Below are 19,337 nucleotides of genomic sequence, written 5' to 3' on the forward strand. Positions count from 1 at the left end.
CCCTGGGCCCCCCTGCCCTGTATACACACCCCGTGACCTCCCTCACCCTGGGCCCCCCCAGCCCTGTATACACACCCCGAGGACCTCCTCTCAACCCTGGGCCCCCACCCCAGCTCTGCTGGACACCCTGAGGACCCCCTCACCCGTGTCCCCGCCCCAGCTCTGTTGGACACCCTGAGGACCTCCTTGCCACCTCTGGGCCCCCTGCCCCAGCCCTGTATACATACCCCGAGGACCTCCCCTCACCTTTGGGCCCCCACCCCAGCTCTGCTGGACACCCTGAGGACCCCCTCACCCGTGTCCCTGCCCCAGCTCTGTTGGACACTGAGGACCCCCTCACCCGTGTTCCCGCCCCAGCTCTGCTGGACACCCTGAGGACCCCCTCACCCGTGTCCCCACCCCAGCTGTTGGACACTGAGGACCCCCTCACCCGTGTCCCCGCCCCAGCTGTTGGACACTGAGGACCCCCTCACCCGTGTCCCCGCCCCAGCTCTGTCGCACACCCCGAAGACCCCCTCACCCGTGTCCCCGCCCCAGCTCTGTCGCACACCCCGAAGACCCCCTCACCCGTGTCCCCGCCCCAGCTCTGTCGCACACCCCAAAGACCACATAAAAACCGCGGCTCTCGCCAGGGCAACCGTGCAGACACAGGCAGCTGCCTCAGTGCCCACTTCCTGCTTTTCGCAGAGCCTGGGTCCAGACGCCGACACTGCCCCTCAGCAGGGGTCACCCCGAGACAGGGACGCTGCTTTTGGGGACACAGCCGCCTGGGCCCTCGTCACACACATCTGCGCGGAGAGGACCGGAAGCACTGGGCCTGGGTGAGGAGCGTGCTCCACGTAAGAACACGCGGGGCTCGGTGGGGGCTGTGGTCCTCGGCTGCCTGGTGGGGAGACGCCGGCCATCTGACCTGCGCCAACGTCGGCTCCGCGCCAGCTCAGAGCTGCCCAGAGCCCTGGGGGCTCCCCCAGCCTGGCGAGGAAGCAGCCGACTTTCAGAACCCCGCGCACACGGGAATTTTAATAGAAAAGGCCGGGCGTTTACAAAGTTATAATTTATAGAATACTCTGTACAAACGCAGTCTTCCAAAAGGGGCCCCCGCGCCTCAGAAGAAATCCATGGCCGTCGGCCTCTTCTTTGGGGTGGCAGCCAGCGGCTTCTTGGCCACTGGGGGGGTGCTGGCCGGCGAGCTCGTGGGGGTCTTCAGCACTCCGTGGAGGGGTCTCTGCTCAGGGTTGAAGGCCACGCGGGAGGGGCCCGTGGGACTGACTAAGATGCTCTTGTCCGTCTTCTTGAACTCTGCAAGGGAACGGAAGGCCCGAGGTGAGGGGACGACCCCGGGCCGCAGCCCCCAGGCCCCCAGCTTGCCGGGCCAGGGCCACAGGCGGAGCCTGTCCCCAGTGCTGCAGGAGGCGGAGAGGGCCCGGCAGGCCTCTGCTCTCCACACCACGCACAGGCCCGAGCTTTAGCAGAGAGGCAGCTGGGCTGGGGGCTGCTGGTTCTGGGGGCCTCTTTGGGGGCGCTGCCTGGGAAAGCGGCTCTCGGGAAGCCCGCCCCCACGGGCCCCCGGGACGGCTCCTGAGCCCACGCCCACCCGGCTCGCAGCCTCCCCGACTCGCCTGCGGTTGTGTTTCTGCTCAGCCCGAAGGTGACCTTCTTGGCGCTGGCCGGCGTCCTGTCCAGCTGGGGAAGAAAAGCACGAGGGGCGACGCTGACCGGGCTGCCGGCTCTCGCTGGAGACCCTGCCCAGCAGGGAGGCCCCGGCACACGGTGCAGCCTCGACTACACGTCCCAGCGCTTGGGTCTGTGGGGCTGCGCAGGCCACCCAGCGTGTTCTGAAGGAAGCAAACCCCAGCCGGGACGTCGATGACAGCCTGGCCGACGGGAGACGCTCGGCACCGACCATGACCAGGGTCCCCACTTCAACCTGCAGGCTGCACGGTGCTGCCTAGCCCACACCTCTGGTGGACGTGAACTTCAGGGGGCAACAGGTGTGAAACTGCCTGCTGTTCACGTGCAAGACTGGGCTATCTGAGCGATGCGCCTAGAAGTGGGTCCCCTGGGCGTCACAGCACCCTGGGCCTCTGGTGCAGCCGCACTCCCAGTTCTCTACCTGTGCCATGACGGCAGACGCGCGGCAGCGAGCAGGCCCTGCCAGTGCGAGCCCTGGGGCTGAGGCAGGACGGGCTGAGTGGCTACACGGTGGCGCCCCACGGCACCGGGCGGCTGACCACTCCAGAAGCAGCCCGGGCCCTGGAACGGGCATCTGTCTCAGGCGGAAGCCGGGGCCCGCGTGCAGGGCTCCGATGGTCCCGGGCCGTACCTGGACGGCAGGACATGGCGAGCAGGTCGTGGGGCTGCTCTTTGCTCTCCTGAAGAACAGGGGCTTCGGCGAGAGGGACGTGTCGAACTTCACAAAGTCGTTCTCGGTCCTCAGCAGCTTCTTCACGGGGCTGAGGGGCCCACGGCTTCCCTAGGGGCGTGGGGCGAGAGGCACAGGCAAGGATGGCATCGCTGGACCTCCTGCCAGGCCGTGCACAGGAAGTGAAACCGGGACAGCGCCCTGCGCAGCCGCAGAGTGGCCCCAGGCTCTGGTCTGTCAGAGCCTCACTCACGACGCACCCACAGGGCCGGTCAATCGTCCGGGGACCCACCCTCCTCCTCCCTGACGCAGGCCTTGTGTGCACAACTCTTCTGTTTTCCAAGGCCCATCTGCCCATCCCAGTCCCCACTGGCCAGTGGGGCCCTCACAGGCAGGTGCGGGGTACCCGCAGTGGTTCTGGACCCGGGGTGCTAAGAGGCTGCGCAGCCAGCGCCGCGTGGGTGGTTTCAGCAGGTTCCCGGTGTGCCTGCGCCCGGGGAAGGGCAACCCCGGGGCCTGGTGCCACTCCCTGCTGCCAGCAGCCATTAGGGACAGGAAGCTCCTGCTGGGAGGAAGTGCCTGCTCCATCGTCCAGGGCCCACGACACGGGGGTACCCGGGGAGGCCCCGTGCAGGGAGATGGAGGGGTAAGGTCTCAGTATACATCCGTCTTCCTCTGCCTTCCCCGCCCCATTTCCTAAGGACCACACTGTCACCCACTCCCCACTCAGTGCTGGGCCCACGGTCACGGCCACCACGGAGCTGTGTGAGAGCACTGGTGCTGGACGAGGGTCCCGAGGAGCTGACCTGGCTCGGCGGCCCTGGGGTCGCTCCACCTGCAGGCCATGGTGTGGAGGGCACGGCCAGTGCCTGTCCCTGCCCGGCTCCGCAGAACCCAGCACAAGCGGGGGGCTCCCTCCCGCACCAGCACCAGAGGGGGCCGTCAGCCTGCACGCAGGGCTCGCCCAGCTCAGCGGCGACCCCTTCCTGAGCGTGAAAGTGCTTGGCCACAAGGCCTGCCGCCCGTCACCTCCTGGCAGGCAGCGGCTGCGACAAACCCCGTGTCTGGCTGGCCTGCCCACCTTACCAGAGCCGGGGTTGGCCTGACTTCGGGCCCCAGCAGCTCCGCCGCCCTCATCTTCCTCCGCTTCTTCAAGATGGCGCTCTTCTGCCGGGCCAGGCCGGGCACGTCGAGGCCGCCGGGCCCAGACTTATTGCTCTGCGACTTCTCACGCCGGGGGAGGGCAGCCTGGTCAGCCCCCGCCTCCGCGGGGCTTGCTGCAGGCCAGGCCAGCGTGAGCAGGCTGCTGCCCTTGACCAGCACCGCCCCGAGTCTCCGCTTCCTTTTCAGGGCCTGGGCTCTGCCTGCCGGGGAGCCTCTGGTGGCGCCCGGGCCACTCTGGGCCGAGGCCGGCAGCGGTGACGCCGACGCCCGGGCCTCTCGTTGAGCCTGCAGGCTCCTCTTCTTCAGCCGCTTCCTCTTGCTGGGGGAGGGGGTGACAGGGAGATGCTCTGAGCCACTCTCCTCCCCAGGGCTGCTCGCCGTGGCCTCTGCCGCGGCCTGGGCCCCGTTCTGCCGCAGGGACACAGCCGCAGCCTCAGCACCGGACGCTTGAGGCGGGAGGGGGTTCTTCCTCTTGCGTCTGCTCTCGGGAACGCCGCCTCCACCGTCCTCTTCCACAGCCACGACTCCAGTCCCTAAACACACACGCTCGTCAAGAAGTACCCCCAGGGCCGGCGCCGTGGCTTAACAGGCTAATCCTCCGCCTTGCGGCACCGGCACACCGGGTTCTAGTCCCGGTCGGGGCACCGATCCTGTCCCGGCTGCCCCTCTTCCAGGCCAGCTCTCTGCTGTGGCCCGGGAGTGCAGTGGAGGATGGCCCAAGTGCTTGGGCCCTGCACCCCATGGGAGACCGCGGCGGCCATTGGAGGGTGAACCAATGGCAAAAAGGAAGACCTTTCTCTCTGTCTCCCTCTACTGTCCACTCTGCCTGTCAAAAAAAAAAAAAAAAAAAAAAGAAAGAAGTACCCCCAGGCCAGCGTGCCACACAGCCTGGCTGGGGACCAAGGCCAGGCTCCCTGGAGTCCCCCATGGGGAAGGTGGACTCCTGGGAGCTCTTGGTGCCTCCCTGACTCCACCAGTAGCCCCAGTTCCTCCATTCCTAGCTGTGCCCAGAAGCCCCCACTGTCCACTTCAACGCAAACAGAAACCTCCCCAGACCTGTTACTTGAGGGCCACGCGGTAGAAGCCTGCCTCAGAGGGTGGCGTGTGCCACCAGGCCTGCACCCCACCTCTGCCAGCGCTGGGGAGACCTCAGCCTTGCACTCCCCCCAGCTGTGTGCTGTGCGGTGACGCCCACGGGCGCCCAGAGCCACCCAGGGCAGAGCCACGCCCGCTCCCGCCCGCCCCGAGCCCCGCAGCCTCTCCGGAGGTTTATCTCCTTTTCTCTTAAGCTGTCCTTGGCTGAGGATCCGCTCATCTCCATCAGCAGACACATTTCCCACTGGACACGAAGCGACCCCGCGGCTGGGTTTGACTCCTGACTTCTGCCTCACCAGTGCCGTTCCAAGGGAGGGCAGGGGCACACATGCTGCTGCTCAGCCCTGGGGCTCTTCCTGATTCCACGTACCCCGGTCCCAGGAGAGCGAGCTCACGGACTCGCTCAAGTGCAACATGGGCCACGGCCTTTTCCCCAAGGGACAACCGACCCCGAGAGCCGCGGAGGGACCCTGGGGTCAGCGGCTGCTGCTTCTTCAGGATCGACCTGGGATCTTCCCATGCGGCAAACGCAATGACCCAAACCCACAGTGCCCACGCGCGAGGGCAGCCCCCCGCCTCGCCTTTGTGGGCGGGCCCAGTGAGGGGAGGCGGCCGGGCCGCACCACGGGACACACGCTTCCCCACCTCCTCCGATACCGCAGTGCCCCAGCTGGGGCCACACTCACGTCAGAGCACACGGGCCACGGCCTCCGACTCACCTTCAGAGAGGTCTCGGAACCTGAAACGGAAAGTGAGAGAGCAGGCACTTAGCCCAGCGCTGGGACAGCCGTGTCCTGCTTCAGGGGCCTGGTTCACGGCTCGGCTCCTGCCTGCACAGGCCCTGGGGACGGGGTGATGGCTCAAGTCACGGGCTCCTGCCACTGGGTGGGGACCCGCGCTGAGTCCTGCCTCCTGGCCTGGCCCAGCGCCGGCCACTGCAGAAGTTTGGGGAGTACGCTGGCCAGTGGGAGCTCTTCCTGCCTACCTCTTAAATGAAATAACTAAATGAGAAAAGAAGAAAAAGTCTCGCTTTGTACTGGACTCAGAAACACCGTGGGGTGGGCATCGCGGAGCCGTGGGTCGAGCTCTGCTCAGGTGCTGGCTTGGACCCTGGTGGCTCCTCTCCGACCGGCGCCTTCCAGCCCCTGCCACCACGTGGGAGACCCAGATGGCGCGCCTGGCTCCAGGGCTTCTGGGGGAACCAGCGCACGGAGGATCCATCTCTGTCTCCTCTTTCTCTGTCACTCTGGCTTTCAAATAAACGCATAAATCAATCTTAACAGAAAAGCAAACCCCAAACACACCGGCAATGCCTGGGTGTTTTCCTTCCCGGAGCTGGCTGGGGCGCTCCCTGAGGAAGGTGGGGACGTGGGCTGGCAGCCAGGTCGCTTGGTTTTCCTCTTCCCTGTCTCTGAAGGCAGTGCTGGCTTAGGCCTCCGCGCTTCCCTTCAACCTTCTGCGGCACCCGGACAAGAGGCGGTGTCCAGGGGCTGCGTGGGCGCGGGGGTGCGTGGACGACGGCCCCAGCACCCGAGGACACCACTGGGGAGAATGTGGAAAGGCACAGGAGCTACCCTCGGGTGTTGCTTATTTTTAAAAAAGATTTACTTGAAAGTCAGAGAGCAGAGAGGAAGGGGGAGAGAGAGAGAGAGAGAGAGGGAGAGAGAAAGAGAGAGAGAGAGAGGTTTTCCCTCTACTGGTTCACTCCCCAGATGACCACAATGGCTGGAGCTGCACTGATCTGAAGCCAGGAGCCAGGAGCTTCTCCCAGGTCTCCCATATGGGTGCAGGGCCCAGGCACTGGGGCCATCCTCTACTGCTTTCCCAGGCCACAGCAGAGAGCTGGATCAGAAGCGGAACAGCCGGGACTAGAACCGGCGCCTATAGGGGATGCCGGCACTGCAGGTGATGGTTTTGCCTGCTAGGCCACTGCGCTGGCCCTTTGGGGTTTCTTTTCTTAGCAGCAAACACTGTCTCCGTGAGGCAGGGAGACAGAGGGCAGAGCGAAGCCCTCATGAGCTGACTTAGTCCCTGAATGTCCGCAACAGTGGCTGGAGGGGCAGGAATTCAGTCCAGGCGTCGCACATGGCTGGCGGGGGCCAACCACCTGCACCGGCACTGCTGCTCCTGGCGCGTGCAGGAGCAGGAAGTGGAGTCGGGTGCTAACTCCAGGCTCTCCGACACGGACCCAGGGCACCGGAGCTGCTAAGCAGACGCCTGTCTTATGAAATAGACTAAAACACGTCAGGTGGCCGGCACGGGGAGACTATGATTAATCACCCATGAATCACAAAATGCAGGGGCCACGGCCCCCACACTCACTGCTGGGTCACAGAACACTTCCGGCGTGAGACATGGATCGTAACCGAGCCCTGCCTGTCTTGAGAGCACACGAGAGGACCCCACACAGCAGCCGGATGTGGCAACTGCTCGACCCACCAATTTTAGACGTCAATAGGTTTGAAACTTCACAGCACCGGAAACGGCTGAGACAAGCATGGCCGCACAGGGAGAAAGGGACTTGGGGTCTGGGGGCGGGGTCTGCCTCCCTGAGCATCTCAGTCCCCTGCACCCTCGCCTGGCACCCACTTCCCGTCCCCGCCCCCTCGCCAGGCACCCACTTCCTGTCCCCCCCTCTCGCCAGGCACCCACTTCCTGCCCCCCCCGCCAGGCACCCACTTCCTGATGAGCTTGCAGAGGTGCTTCCTGTTGAAGGGCGGGGTGTTTTTCTTGTTGGTCATTTCCAGCAGCCGATCAGCGACAGCCTTGTAGTCAAACTGTGTGACAAGAGAAACCGCGCGTGAGCCTGGGGCTGCACCACACTCCCGGCAGCTCGGGGCGTGCCGCTCAGGGGGCACGGGGCCGCGTCCCCCCCAGGACGGTCCCCGCAGGCACGGGTGAAGTCGAGTCACCCGGACTCCCGGGGATGCCAGGAGAGGGGTCCTCCTTTTCCCAAGCTGTGGCGGGACATGCAAAACCGAAGCCCGGGGTGAGCCACTTTCTGTGTTGAGCCTAGGTTGTCAGTCACTACTTGGTGACACGGAACCGGAGCTGGCTCTGCAGCTACTGAAGACGAGGACTCATTTTTTTTTTTTTTTAATTTTTTTAAAAATTTTTTTGACAGGCAGAGTGGACAGTGAGAGACAGAGAGAAAGGTCTTCCTTTTGCCGTTGGTTCACCCTCCAATGGCCGCTACGGTAGGCGCGCTGCGGCCAGCGCACCGCGCTGATCTGATGGCAGGAGCCAGGTGCTTCTCCTGGTCTCCCATGGGGTGCAGGGCCCAAGGACTTGGGCCATCCTCCACTGCACTCCCTGGCCACAGCAGAGAGCTGGCCTGGAAGAGGGGCATCCGGGACAGAATCCGGCCCCGACCGGGACTAGAACCCGGCGTGCCGGCGCCGCAAGGCGGAGGATTAGCCTAGTGAGCCGCGGCGCCGGCCACGAGGACTCATTTTATGCTTCAAAATTCCATTAGACTTTGGTTTCTTGGTCTCCAGTAAGTTTGGTCTGTGGAAGACGACATCAGTGGCAGATGGATCAACAGGACTTACACAGCAGGCCTTGCGGCTTCCCTAGCTTGGACCCTAATTCCGCAGCCAGGCCCCCACCCAGGAATCCGTACTGTATGGACAGCAACACCTGCCACCCACCTGGAGAGGAGGCCCAGCGTCCTCCAGGGCCCCACGGGTGTCACTCTCTCTCTGGTCACAGGTTCCATCTCTCCTCGAGTGGCATTTGCCCAGTGCTAGGAAAAAAGACGACACCCCCAATGCACCAAGTGCAGCCCACGGAGCCGCCGGCAGCCACGTGGCTCAGGGCAAAGACCGCCTCTCAAAGGCAAGCATGTTGCTTTTCTCCCAGGACACGTCACGGACACATGGGATTCCATGTTTCCTGGGGGGCCGTGCAGGGGCACGGGGAGGCCCAGAGCCACAGTGAAAATCCACAGGAGTGGGTGCTAACCTTCCCCCAGCCACAGCACTTCCGCCACACTGCCTTGCACCTGCTCCTCCACGTTTCCAGACTCACCTGAATAAAGGTTTGAGAACCAAACCAAACCCAAGGGGCTCGCACTGTGGCACCACAGGTTAAGCTGCTACCTGCCCAGCATCCCTGAGCTCAGGTTTGAGTCCTGGCTGCTCCACTTCCCGCCCATGCGTCTGGGAAACAGCAGAAGGCCCAAGTGTTTGGGCCCCTGCAGCCGCGTGGGAGACCCGGATGGAGTTTTGGCCACTTAGGGAGTGACTCAATGGATGGCAGATGCTGTCTCTGTCATTCTCTCTGCAACTCAGCGTTTGAGATAAGTGAAAAAGCTTTAAAACAAACCAGCCTTGGGGCCAGCGCCGTGGCGCAGTAGGTTAATCCTCCACCTGCAGTGCCAGCATCCCATATGGGTGCCAGTTCTAGTCCCGGCTGCTCTACTTCCAGTCCAGCTCTCTGCTATGGCCTGGGAAAGCAGTAGAAGGAGGTCCAAGTGTTTGGGCCCCTGTGCCCACACGGGAGACCAGGAAGAAGCTCCTGGCTTCGGATCAGTGCAACTCCGGCTGTTGTGGCTATTTGGGGAGTGAACCAGTGGAAGCCCTTTCTCTCTGTCTCTCCCTCTCACTGTCTGTAACTCTAAGTCTCAAATAAAAATAAAATCTTTAAAAAACAAACAAACAAAAGAACACAAACCACCCCTGCCTGGAGTTTTGCTGTTTTGCCGGAAGGAGGCTGTGGGCTGAGGGACACACCACACTGAACAGAACCACGGAGCAGCCAGGGAACCCCAGAGCCCTGGCAGAGGCGATGGCGACCCCCAAAGACCGCACAGCCCCCTGCCTGGCTCTGGCTCTTCCAGATGCCCTGCCGTTTCTGGGCGGGGTCCCAGGCAGAGCTGCGCCCCGAGACGCCAGCAGCGTGTTCTAGTGCTTGTCTGGTGGGGAGTTCATCTGGGACAGGCAGCCCGTCCGGGAGTCCTGGTACCTGGTCTCCTGGCGGCTTCCGTCCACGCCTCCTTGTTCCCAGGAGTCTCTTCTTCAGAGAGGTCCCCGCCACTCTCAGGTGCAAAGGGAGACTGATCTACAATGACTTCAAAAACACCCCTAGCTATAGTCTGTACCAGCGTGTGGCTGAGGGGAAAGCACAGTGGAGAACGGGATTAAAACGGGGGCGTGCACCTAGCACGGGGCGGGGAGGACAGAGGGAGCACCCCACAGAACTGCCGTCAGCCCAGGGCCCCGTGTGCCCGGTGCTGGTCGGCAGGCACCCGGATCCCCAACGCAAGTCCCGCGCCACCAGCACGGCTGGGAGGAGCCCCCAAGTGCGTGTGATGGGGCCTCCCCGCCACTCCCCGCGGTTCAGGTGCTGGGACGAAAACTCGGGTGCTCTGCGCTGTGCTCCCCAGCCCTGGCCCCTGAGCTACTTCCATGGCAGGAACAAGCCCGCCCGCCCGAGAAGCCGGGGAAGCCAGCGTGGGCCACTCACTCCTTGGTCCTGGCAGCAATCCTGCAGAATGGGTCGATGAACTTCAGGTTCTGATCCGCCAAAAGCTGTCAACCAGGAATACAACGGGAAAAATGAGAAAGAAAGAGCCCCCCCCCCCCCCCCCCCGCAGGCGCCCCCACGGAGGCTGAGGCAGACGGGGGAGCAGGGCCCCGAGCCAGCCCGGAGCCGTGGCTGTGCACAGGAATCCCCGCGGGGCTCACTCCCAGGATGAAGCGACCGCTCCTGACACAGCATTCGTATTTTCCTTTGGTTAAAAACTAACAGGGGTTGGGCACCTGGTCTGGCAGTGAAGGTGCCAGATGTCGCGACACCCATGTCCCACGTCCCATACGGGAACGCCTGGGCCCCACCCCACCCCCCCGCTAACGCAGGCCCTGGGAGGCGGCAGTGATGGCTCGAGCAGCAGGCCCTTGCCGCCGTGTGGGGACCCGCACCGGGTTTCTGGCTGCTGGCTTGGTCCTGGCCCAGCCCCAGGAAGGGCAGCTGTGGGAGTGAGCCAGCGGGTGGGATTTCTGTCTCTAATTTCTCCATATCATGGGATCCTTCAGCAGCCTCTGCAGGCTGCTCTCCATTTGGCTTTGTAAGCCAGATGGCCCCACACGCTGTGCAAGTAATTTCCATCTGTAAGTAGGACGGTCTCAGTGCACAGACCTCCGCACGTCCCATGGGCTGCTCAGGACAGCAGCAGACGGGGAACAACGTGTTAGGAGGGGTTGAGGGGCTGGCGCTATGGTGCAACAAGCTAAGTCACCGCCTGCAGCACCTGCACCTCACATGGGCGCCGGTTCGAGTCCCGGCTGCTCTACTTCTGATCCAGCTCCCTGCTAATGCCCCTGGGAAAGCAGTGGAAGATGGCCCAAGTGCTTGGGCCCCTGCACCCACGTGGGAGACCTGGCTCCTGGCTCCTACCCGGCCCAGCTCTGGTTGTTGCAGCCATTTGGGGAGTGAAGCAGATGATGGAAGATCCTTCTCTCTGTCTCTTCCCCTCTTGCTATAACTCTTCCAAATAAATCAATCTTAAAAAAGAGGGGGGCTGAATTGATGCTGCTACTGTCACTGGCACCAGCCAGTGTCAACAGTGTTCCAAGGACAGCGCCGGCACCGCCTGGGCCCTTACCTCTCCCCCGCCCACTCTGGAGAGCTCGGCCAGGTACATGTCGATGAAGTGGGCCCGCACTGCGTCAGGAGACGGGCTCTCGGGGCGCAGGACCTCCTGCACCAGCCCGTCCAGGAACAGCTGCACGCGACTATGGAAGCACACGCACTTCTGTCAGACACGGCGCGCCCGGCGCTCGCCCCACAGGGGGCACCCGGCACCCCGCCAGGTCACCGACCTTGGCTCCCAGCCGTTCCGCTTCAGAGCCTCCAAGGACTGCCTCAGGACCAGGCGGGCCAGCTGCGGAGAGACGGGCGCGTCAGCAGAGCGCGGCCGCCCGCAGGCTCACGGATCTCCCGGGACGGAGCCACGCGGCTCTTACCATGCAGTACTTGTCCAGGCGCGGCCCGTCTATCCCCTTCCACTCCCGGTTCATGGTCCGCCAGAAGGTCTCAATGAACAGGTGCTCTGCAGGGGCACAGGGTCCTCTGGGCACCGCCCTGGGCTGCTCCGCCCCCAACCCGCACTCCTGAGCGCCCTGGGGCCCCTGGAGGAAGCTCGGCCTGGAGTCTGACGCTGGGCATCGCCTGGCGAGCGACCGCACACGCACCTCGGCCACAAAACGTGCGCTTTCTAAACTGCAAAGTAGCTTCTCTACACGACACCTCCTCCACCCTCTAACCGCGCCGGCGTCTGGGCTCATGGCGCTTCGCACTGACTCGGTTTCCCCGGCAGGCACCCGAAGGCGCCAGGACTCACGGGCCTCCGAGTTGTTGACGACGTGGACGAGCTGGGAAATAGAGTCGGCTAGCTCCTCCTGCAAAGGGGGTTGGAAGACACACGGGGTCACCACGGGGTTGCGGCTGCGTGCTGCCCCCGCCACCCCTGCTCGGGAGGCCTGCGGCTCGGAGCGCCACCAAAGGAGCCGCCCCCGTCTTAAGGAAGCAGCTCCAGCTAGCAGGTCAAAGGACGGACCGAGGGTGACGCGGAAACTTCAGGCAAGCAGTGAGCCTGCCCCGGCACCTCTGAGGCTGTGACAGGAACGAACGGTCATCTCTCGGAGCTCAGTTTTACCTGAAGACAACCGAGCCAGTGCTCCGAGGCCGCGCGCCCCGTGGCCTCTGGGAGTCGGGGCCTGGGTGTGCTGGGCCGAGTCTGCCCACCCCGCGGAAGGCCTGGGCGCAACCCGGGGCGGCCAGCCTACCTGCAGCCGGGGTTCCTCCTGCACCCACATGCAGTAGAACAGCCCCTTCCAGATCTTCAGCAGCTCTTCTTGGCTGAAGCCTCCTGGAGAGCAAAACAGCCCACGGCTCCCCTGAGTCCACACAAGAGCAGTGAGGTCTACCTTCTGCCTGCACACATTTCCCAGGCGCCACGAAGCAGCCTCATCAGCCACAGGGCAGGCTGCGGGGGGCTGGGGGGTCCTCTTCCGGGCGACCGCCTGCACCAGCAGTGCCCCTCTCCCAGCGACTCCCCTCCCGGCTGTAACCAACGGCGGCCCAAAGAGCCAGCACCGCCCGTCACAGGTCTTGGGCAGCTTGCACACCCCAAAGAAGTGACCGGATTTGCTCAGGTCACACGCACGTCACGCGAAGCCCACTCCCAAGGGCCAGAAGCCAGCGGGCAGAAGCAGCAGAAGCCTCGGCACTGGGGACCCGAGGGTCCCAGGACCAGGAAAGACCCCAGGCGACGGACGCAGTTGAGGAGCTGCGCAGAACCCGCGCCGAGGAGCCGGCCTGGCTAAGCGTGGCCTGGCTGCTCCGCCATGGGCTGCTTGCCGGTCCCCCTGCTGTCTGCCTCGTTACTTCAGGGCTCCGCCCGGCCACAACCCACCAGCCTCAATGAGTCTGCGGCTCGGGCCCAGCGGTCAGGAAACACACAGGAAGCTAAGCGATAACGCAGGCGCCCAGGGACCCGGGATCGGGTGACACGGCACCCTCAGCCCTGTTACTGTCACCAAGAGAACTCCCTGGGAGAGTAAGAGGCGTAAACTAGCCGAATGAGACGGGCGTGTTTGGAGACAGGATCTGTGCTGCAGAAGGTAACTAACAAGCGACAGACAGATTCCTTCTGCCGGACGGACACCACTTCAGCTCATCCTGCTTCAGCTACTGGTTTCCAAGTTACCAAAGACCTTTCTCACTGCAACACTTTTCCATTCTTTTGTGATAGTTTCCCACGTAAAACCAAGCTATCAGAAGTTATGGTAACATTAGTTTCCCAAGATTGCACAGATGGGGCCGGCGGTATGGCGTAGTGGGTGAAGCCACTGCCTGCAGTGCCAGCGTCCCATATTGGCAACTGGCTTGAGTCCCGGCTGTTCCACTTCTGATCCAGCTCCCTGCTATGGCCTGGGAAAGCAAAAGAAGATGGCCAAGTGCTTAGGTCCCTGCACACGCGTGGGAGACCCAGGGGAGGCTCCTGGCTCTGGACTGGCGCAGCTCTGGCTATTGCAGCCAATTGGGGAGTGAACCAACAGACAGAAGACCTCTCTCTGTGTCTGCCTTTTCTTCTCTCTGTGTAACTCTGACTTTCAAAAAAAAAAATTGCACAGAGTGGGCTGGTGCTGTGGTGTAGCGGGTAAAGCCACCCCTAGAGTGCCAGCATCCCATTTGGGCACTGGTTTGAGTCCCAGTTGCTCCACTTCTGATCCAGCTCCCTGCTAATGAGCCTGAGAAACCAGGGGAAGACAGCCCAAGCGCTTGGGCCCCTGCACCCATATGGGAGACCCAAATGGAGCTCCTGGCTTTGTCGGGCCCAGCCCCAGCCATGCCGGCCACTTGGGGAGTGAAGCACTGGATGGAAGACCTCTCTGTTTCTCCCCCCTTCTTTGTAACTCTGCCTTTCAGATAAATACATAAAATAAATCTTAAAAAAAAAATTGTCAGTTGGGTTTCTTGAATCCTGTGCCGAGCGTCACGCCTGGAGGCCAGCCGTTTGGTACCAAGTACGGCAGAGCAGTAAAACCCCAGAAGTGAGATGGTTGCAGGCACACTCCCGGCACTCGCGGGGGCACGCTGCCCCGGTCAGGAAGCCGGCCCCGGTCAGAAAGCCGGCCCCGGCACACTCCCGGCACTCGCGGGGGGCACGCTGCCCCGGTCAGAAAGCCGGCCCCGGGCACACTCCCGGCACTCGCGGGGGGCACGCTGCCCCGGTCAGAAAGCCGGCCCCGGGCACACTCCCGGCACTCGTGGGGGGCACGCTGCCCTGGTCAGAAAGCCGGCCCCGGGCACACTCCCGGCACTCGCGGGGGCACGCTGCCCCGGTCAGGAAGCCGGCCCCGGCACACTCCCGGCACTCGCGGGGGGCACACTCCCGGCACTCGCGGGGGGCGCGCTGCCCCGGTCAGCCAGTGATCCAGGCGAGGGCTGGGAGGTGGCGGGGTCACACAGAGGAAGAACAAAGCAGCACCCGGTAACTATTCCAGCAAAACAAAGGAACAGGCAACACCCCGAAGTGTGCTAGATCCAGCTCACAGGAAGGGGTGGAGGACTGCCTTCAGTGAGCCCACAGGGTGCAGCCACAGCTCAGATGCGCAAGCTGCAGGCCAGAGGCCCCAGACAGCGAGGGAGGCCCGTCTGCACCCGAGGAGAGGATGGGACAGACGGACAGACAGTGCTTCATGACAGCAAGGCCTTCTCTTGTCGAAGGGGAGTGACGGCGGCGTGGTGTCAGAGACGTGCGCAGAGGGTGCCACAGGAATCCAGTAGGGAGGACGTGGGCTGCACGTGGGCTCAGGACACGACCCACCGCAGAGAAACCACGAGGACCACCGCTCAGCCGGCTGCCCGGCCACCTGCACGTGGGAGCCTGTCTGAGAACGCACTGCCCAGGAAGCAGGGTCTGTGACGGTGAGAGGCTGGGCCCGGTGCCATCGGCTGAACCTGCACGAACCTGGGCTTCTTTTTCCCGACACTCGTGTGGCCCGGATGTCCTGTCTCACTAGCTAGCAACAGCGTGGGGAGCACCGTCCACGCAATACCATGGAGAGTCACTCGGCCACCAGCACGCCTTGCTCTCCTCACCCCTACCCCCCCCCGACTGTTTCCTTTTGGGCCTTCCTGGTGCACTACAGACCAGCACGTGTGAATAAAATGCGCAACAGTGAGGCTAGGCCACATTCTGCATTCTGGCCTTTCTCACCTAAGAACGGCATGGGGGGTGGGTTTGGCCTGGTGGTTAAGATGCTGGCTGAGGGGCCAGCACTGTGGCGTAGTGGGTAAAGCTGCCGCCTGCACGGCTGGCATCCCATATGGGTGCCAGTTTGAGTCCCGGCTACTCCACTTCCAATCCAGCTCTCTGCTGTGGCCTGGGAAAGCAGTGGAAGATGGCCCAAGTGCTTGGCCCCTGCACCTGCATGGGAGACCTGGAAGAGGCTCCTGGCTCCTGGCTTTGGACTGGCCCAGCTCTGGCCATTTGGGGAGTGAACCAGCGGTTGGAAGACCTCTCTCTCTCTCTCTCTGCCTCCACCTCTGTGTAACTTGACTTTCAAATAATAAACAAATCTTAAAAAAAAAACAAGCCACTGGCTGAATGCCCACATCCTTCTCACCAGAGCGCCTGGGCTCTCTGCCTGGAGGAAGTGGCGATGGCTCAGCCACGTGGGAGACCTGGGTGGAGTTCCCGGCTCCCAGCCTTGGCCTGACCCAGCAGCTGTGGCTACGCTGGGCACCTGAGGAGTGCGTGAGTGGACGGGAGCTCACGCGCTATCAAAGGTAAAAAAACCCAAAGATAACCAAGCAAACCCCACGGTGTTTATGTTTCTCCAGCTGGTTCCTGGAAGAGCCGGCGGCACGTGACAAGCCGATGCGCCGTGAGCTCTGCACAGGGAGGCACAGGCGATGGCGGCAGAGGGAGTCTGCATGGAAGGGCAGCAGCCTGGGCAGCGCAGCGGGCGGGAGAAGCTGCTCTCTCGGCAGAGAGGGCCACAGCACCACGCCGTCTCCAGGGGACAGGAAGTACACAGGAACAGGCCCAGCTCGCTGCCTCCCCACGCAGCGCCAGGAGACGGTCACCTGTCCCGGGCGGCAGGTCCTCTGCCGGCCAAGGGCCGTGAACAAGGCAACAGGTGGGCGTCCCCCACTGCCCCGTCCGTCCTCCACTCACGCCGCCTCCTCTCCAAAACAAAGCATCCGCGTCCCCCGCCCCACCGAGCTCTGAGGGACAGGGCAGGCACCCAGCCTGTGCTGGCCGAAACCAGGCTCGGCCTCCTGGTTCTCCGTGAGTGAGCGGACAGAGGCCCCGGGAGGTTCCGAGCAGAGGACTCTCAGCTCCTCTCCGCGGGGAAGGCCCGCGAGGGAGCTCCCAGCTGTGCTCATCCAAACCCCGGGTCCGGAGAGCCTGCGGCGGCGGCGCGGCGCGAAAACCGCCACGCTGAGTCAGGGCCACAGGCGGGGCGGCCACGAGGCCGGGACAGACCCCGCGGGGACCCCAGCGGGCAGCACCCCCACTCTGGGCTCACTTCGCTGAGTGACAGGCACGGCAGGCGGGACCACGCCGCCGCCCCGGGCACCCGCAGGTGTCGGAACGTGGCCGCGGACTCGGGGGTCCGCCACAGCCGAGCCCACCTCGGCCTCCCCGCTCGCTGGGACCCCGGGGCCCCGCTTCCCCCCACTGGAAAACGGCCCCGCGCACTCGTGGTGTCAGTCGCCGCACGACCACGTGGGCAACAGCTCCTCCGGCCCTGTGCGCGCCGGGTGGGCGGCCCCGGCCCCAGCCCGGCCCCAGCCCGGCCCCAGCCTCGGCCCCCGCCCCCGGCCCCAGCCTCGGCCCCCACCGGCCCCGCCCCGGCCCGACCAGCCCCCCCCGGCCCCGCCCCCCCCCGGCCCCCGCCTCGGCCCCCACCGGCCCCCACCGGCCCCGCCCCGGCCCGACCAGCCCCGACCCGCCCCCGCCCCCCGGCCCGGCCGCCATGTGGCTCGGACCGCGCGGCCGCCCACCTGCCTCCCTCTGCGTCTTCACGCTGAGGTACTGGCGCAGCTTCTTCACCGCGCGCTCCCGGATGCCCTTCTCGTGGGACGCCAGCCGCTGAGCAAACTGGATCTCGGCCGGCTGCATGGCGGGAGCCATCGCGCCCACTGGGGCAGCCCCGGCCGCCGCGCGTGCGCACAGCCGCCGGCGCGCGCTGATGACGTCACAAAGGCGTCGCCGGGCGGCGCGTTCTAGGCCGTCGCGCCGCGTGCCTGGCAGCGGGCGGAGCCGCGGGGCCCGAGCGACGCGCGCCGGCGCCGTCGGGGCTGCTGACGGCGAGGTTAGCCCGGGAGGGGTCTCGGCCGGGGGAGCGGCCGCCCGGAGCCCCGGGGCTGGGCTGGGGCCGGGCTGGGAAGCCCTGGCGGTCACTCGGCGTGCTGGCTCCGGCCAGCGCCTGGCGGCTGCAGGTGCAGGCTCCCGCGCGTGCACCTGCCAGCCCAGGCTGCCCGCGCGCCGGCGCTGTAGTGGGCTTTTGGGCACAGGCCCTCCGATCCTCCTCCTCCCACGTCCTTTCTGGGACCTTGCTGGGTGGAGGAACTCCTAAAATTCCTCCCAGAACTTTAAAAAAATTTTAAGACATTTATTTATTTATTTGAAAGTCAGAGGTACACACACACACACACACACAGGTCTTCCATCCGCTGGTTCACTCCCCAGATGGCCGCAATGGCCCGAGCTGTGCTGATCCAAAGCCAGGAGCCAGGAGCTTCTTCCGGGTCTCCCACGCGGGTGCAGGGGCCCAGGACCTGGGCCATCCTCCACTGCTTTCCCAGGCCATAGCAGAGAGCTGGATCAGAAGTGGAGCAGCGGGGACGACCCTGTGGCGCACTGGGTAAAGCTGCCGCCTGCAGTCCTGGCTCCCATATGGGCACCGGTTTGAGTCCCGGCTGCTCCACTTCCCACGTGGGAGACCCAGAGGAAGCTCCTGGCTCCTGGCTTCAGATCAGCGCAGCTCCAGCCGCTGTGGCCTCTCTCTCTCTCTCTCTGTCTCTTTCTCTTCCTCTCCTCTCTCTCTGTAACTCTTTCAAATAAATAAATAAATCTTTAAAAAGAAGGAAAAAAAACGATAAAAAAAAAAAAAGGAAGTGGAGCAGCCAAGGCTCGGCCTGGCGCCCACATGGGACGTCAGCCCTGCAGGCGGCGGCTTTACCTGCTACGCCGCAGCACCAGCCCCGTCCCAGGACTTCTGGATGGAGCCTTCTTCTAGGCTGCCTCTGGAGAGGGCTGGCCAGCCAGTTACTGAACAGTGACAAGTCACAAGACTTGGATACGTGGATGCTGCTTTGCTTCCAAGGCTTACTTCCTCCCTGCCTCACCGAAACTCCGCGTTTTCTCCACGATTTTCCCATTTTCTTTGGCTCTCGTACACACATTGCTAACGCCTACCCAGCTGCATAAAGTGGCTCCCTAAGAGGAGTAACCCATAATCTTGGCGGTGGGGAGAACACGCCAAAGGCCCCCTTGAACCTCGGAGCATCAATCTCTGGTAACACGTGCAGGGGCCTCGAAGGGCCCAGCGCACAGTGCAGGTGCAGGGCTGTGGAGGGAGGAGCAGGCCCTGCGGGGTCCCTGTGCAGGTGCAGGGCAGTGGAGGGAGGAGCAGGCCCTGTGGGATCCCTGTGCAGGTGCAGGGCTGTGGAGGGAGGGAGGAGCAGGCCCTGCGGGGTCCCTGTGCAGGTGCAGGGCTGTGGAGGGAGGGAGGAGCAGGCCCTGTGGGATCCCTGTGCAGGTGCAGGGTGTGGAGGGAGGAGCAGGCCCTGCGGGGTCCATGTGCAGGTGCAGGGCAGTGGAGGGAGGAGCAGGCCCTGCGGGGTCCCTGTGCAGGTGCAGGGCTGTGGAGGGAGGAGCAGGCCCTGTGGGATCCCTGTGCAGGTGCAGGGCTGTGGAGGGAGGGAGGAGCAGGCCCTGGGAGGTCCCTGTGCAGGTACAGGGCTGTGGAGGGAGGAGCAGGCCCTGCGGGGTCCCTGTGCAGGTGCAGGGCTGTGGAGGGAGGAGCAGGCCCTGCGGGGTCCCTGTGCAGGTGCAGGGCAGTGGAGGGAGGAGCAGGCCCTGCGGGGTCCCTGTGCAGGTGCAGGGCTGTGGAGGGAGGGAGGAGCAGGCCCTGGGGGTCCCGGTGCAGGTGCGGGGCTGTGGAGGGAGGAGCAGGCCCTGGGGGTCCCGGTG

General features: G+C 64.2%; 1 protein-coding gene across 1 annotated transcript; it reads right to left on the reverse strand.

Annotated features, from left to right (window-relative positions):
* Window positions 1-1,005: 1,005 nt before the first annotated feature.
* RRP1B (ribosomal RNA processing 1B) lies at window positions 1,006-17,296 on the reverse strand. Its single transcript, XM_062204620.1, has 15 exons — window positions 17,144-17,296; window positions 12,409-12,491; window positions 11,964-12,021; window positions 11,587-11,672; window positions 11,443-11,504; window positions 11,226-11,355; window positions 10,088-10,152; window positions 9,587-9,732; window positions 8,272-8,366; window positions 7,301-7,398; window positions 5,341-5,360; window positions 3,449-4,059; window positions 2,324-2,473; window positions 1,620-1,683; window positions 1,006-1,299 (listed from the first exon to the last, which is right to left on the reverse strand). The coding sequence occupies exons 1-15, from the start codon at window positions 17,271-17,273 to the stop codon at window positions 1,106-1,108; spliced, it is 1,992 nt and encodes a 663-aa protein (XP_062060604.1). The 5' UTR covers window positions 17,274-17,296; the 3' UTR covers window positions 1,006-1,105.
* Between the last annotated feature and the right edge of the window lie 2,041 nt (window positions 17,297-19,337).

This window comes from Lepus europaeus, chromosome 2, assembly GCF_033115175.1.
Source record: "Lepus europaeus isolate LE1 chromosome 2, mLepTim1.pri, whole genome shotgun sequence".
NCBI classification, from domain to species: Eukaryota; Metazoa; Chordata; class Mammalia; order Lagomorpha; family Leporidae; genus Lepus; species Lepus europaeus.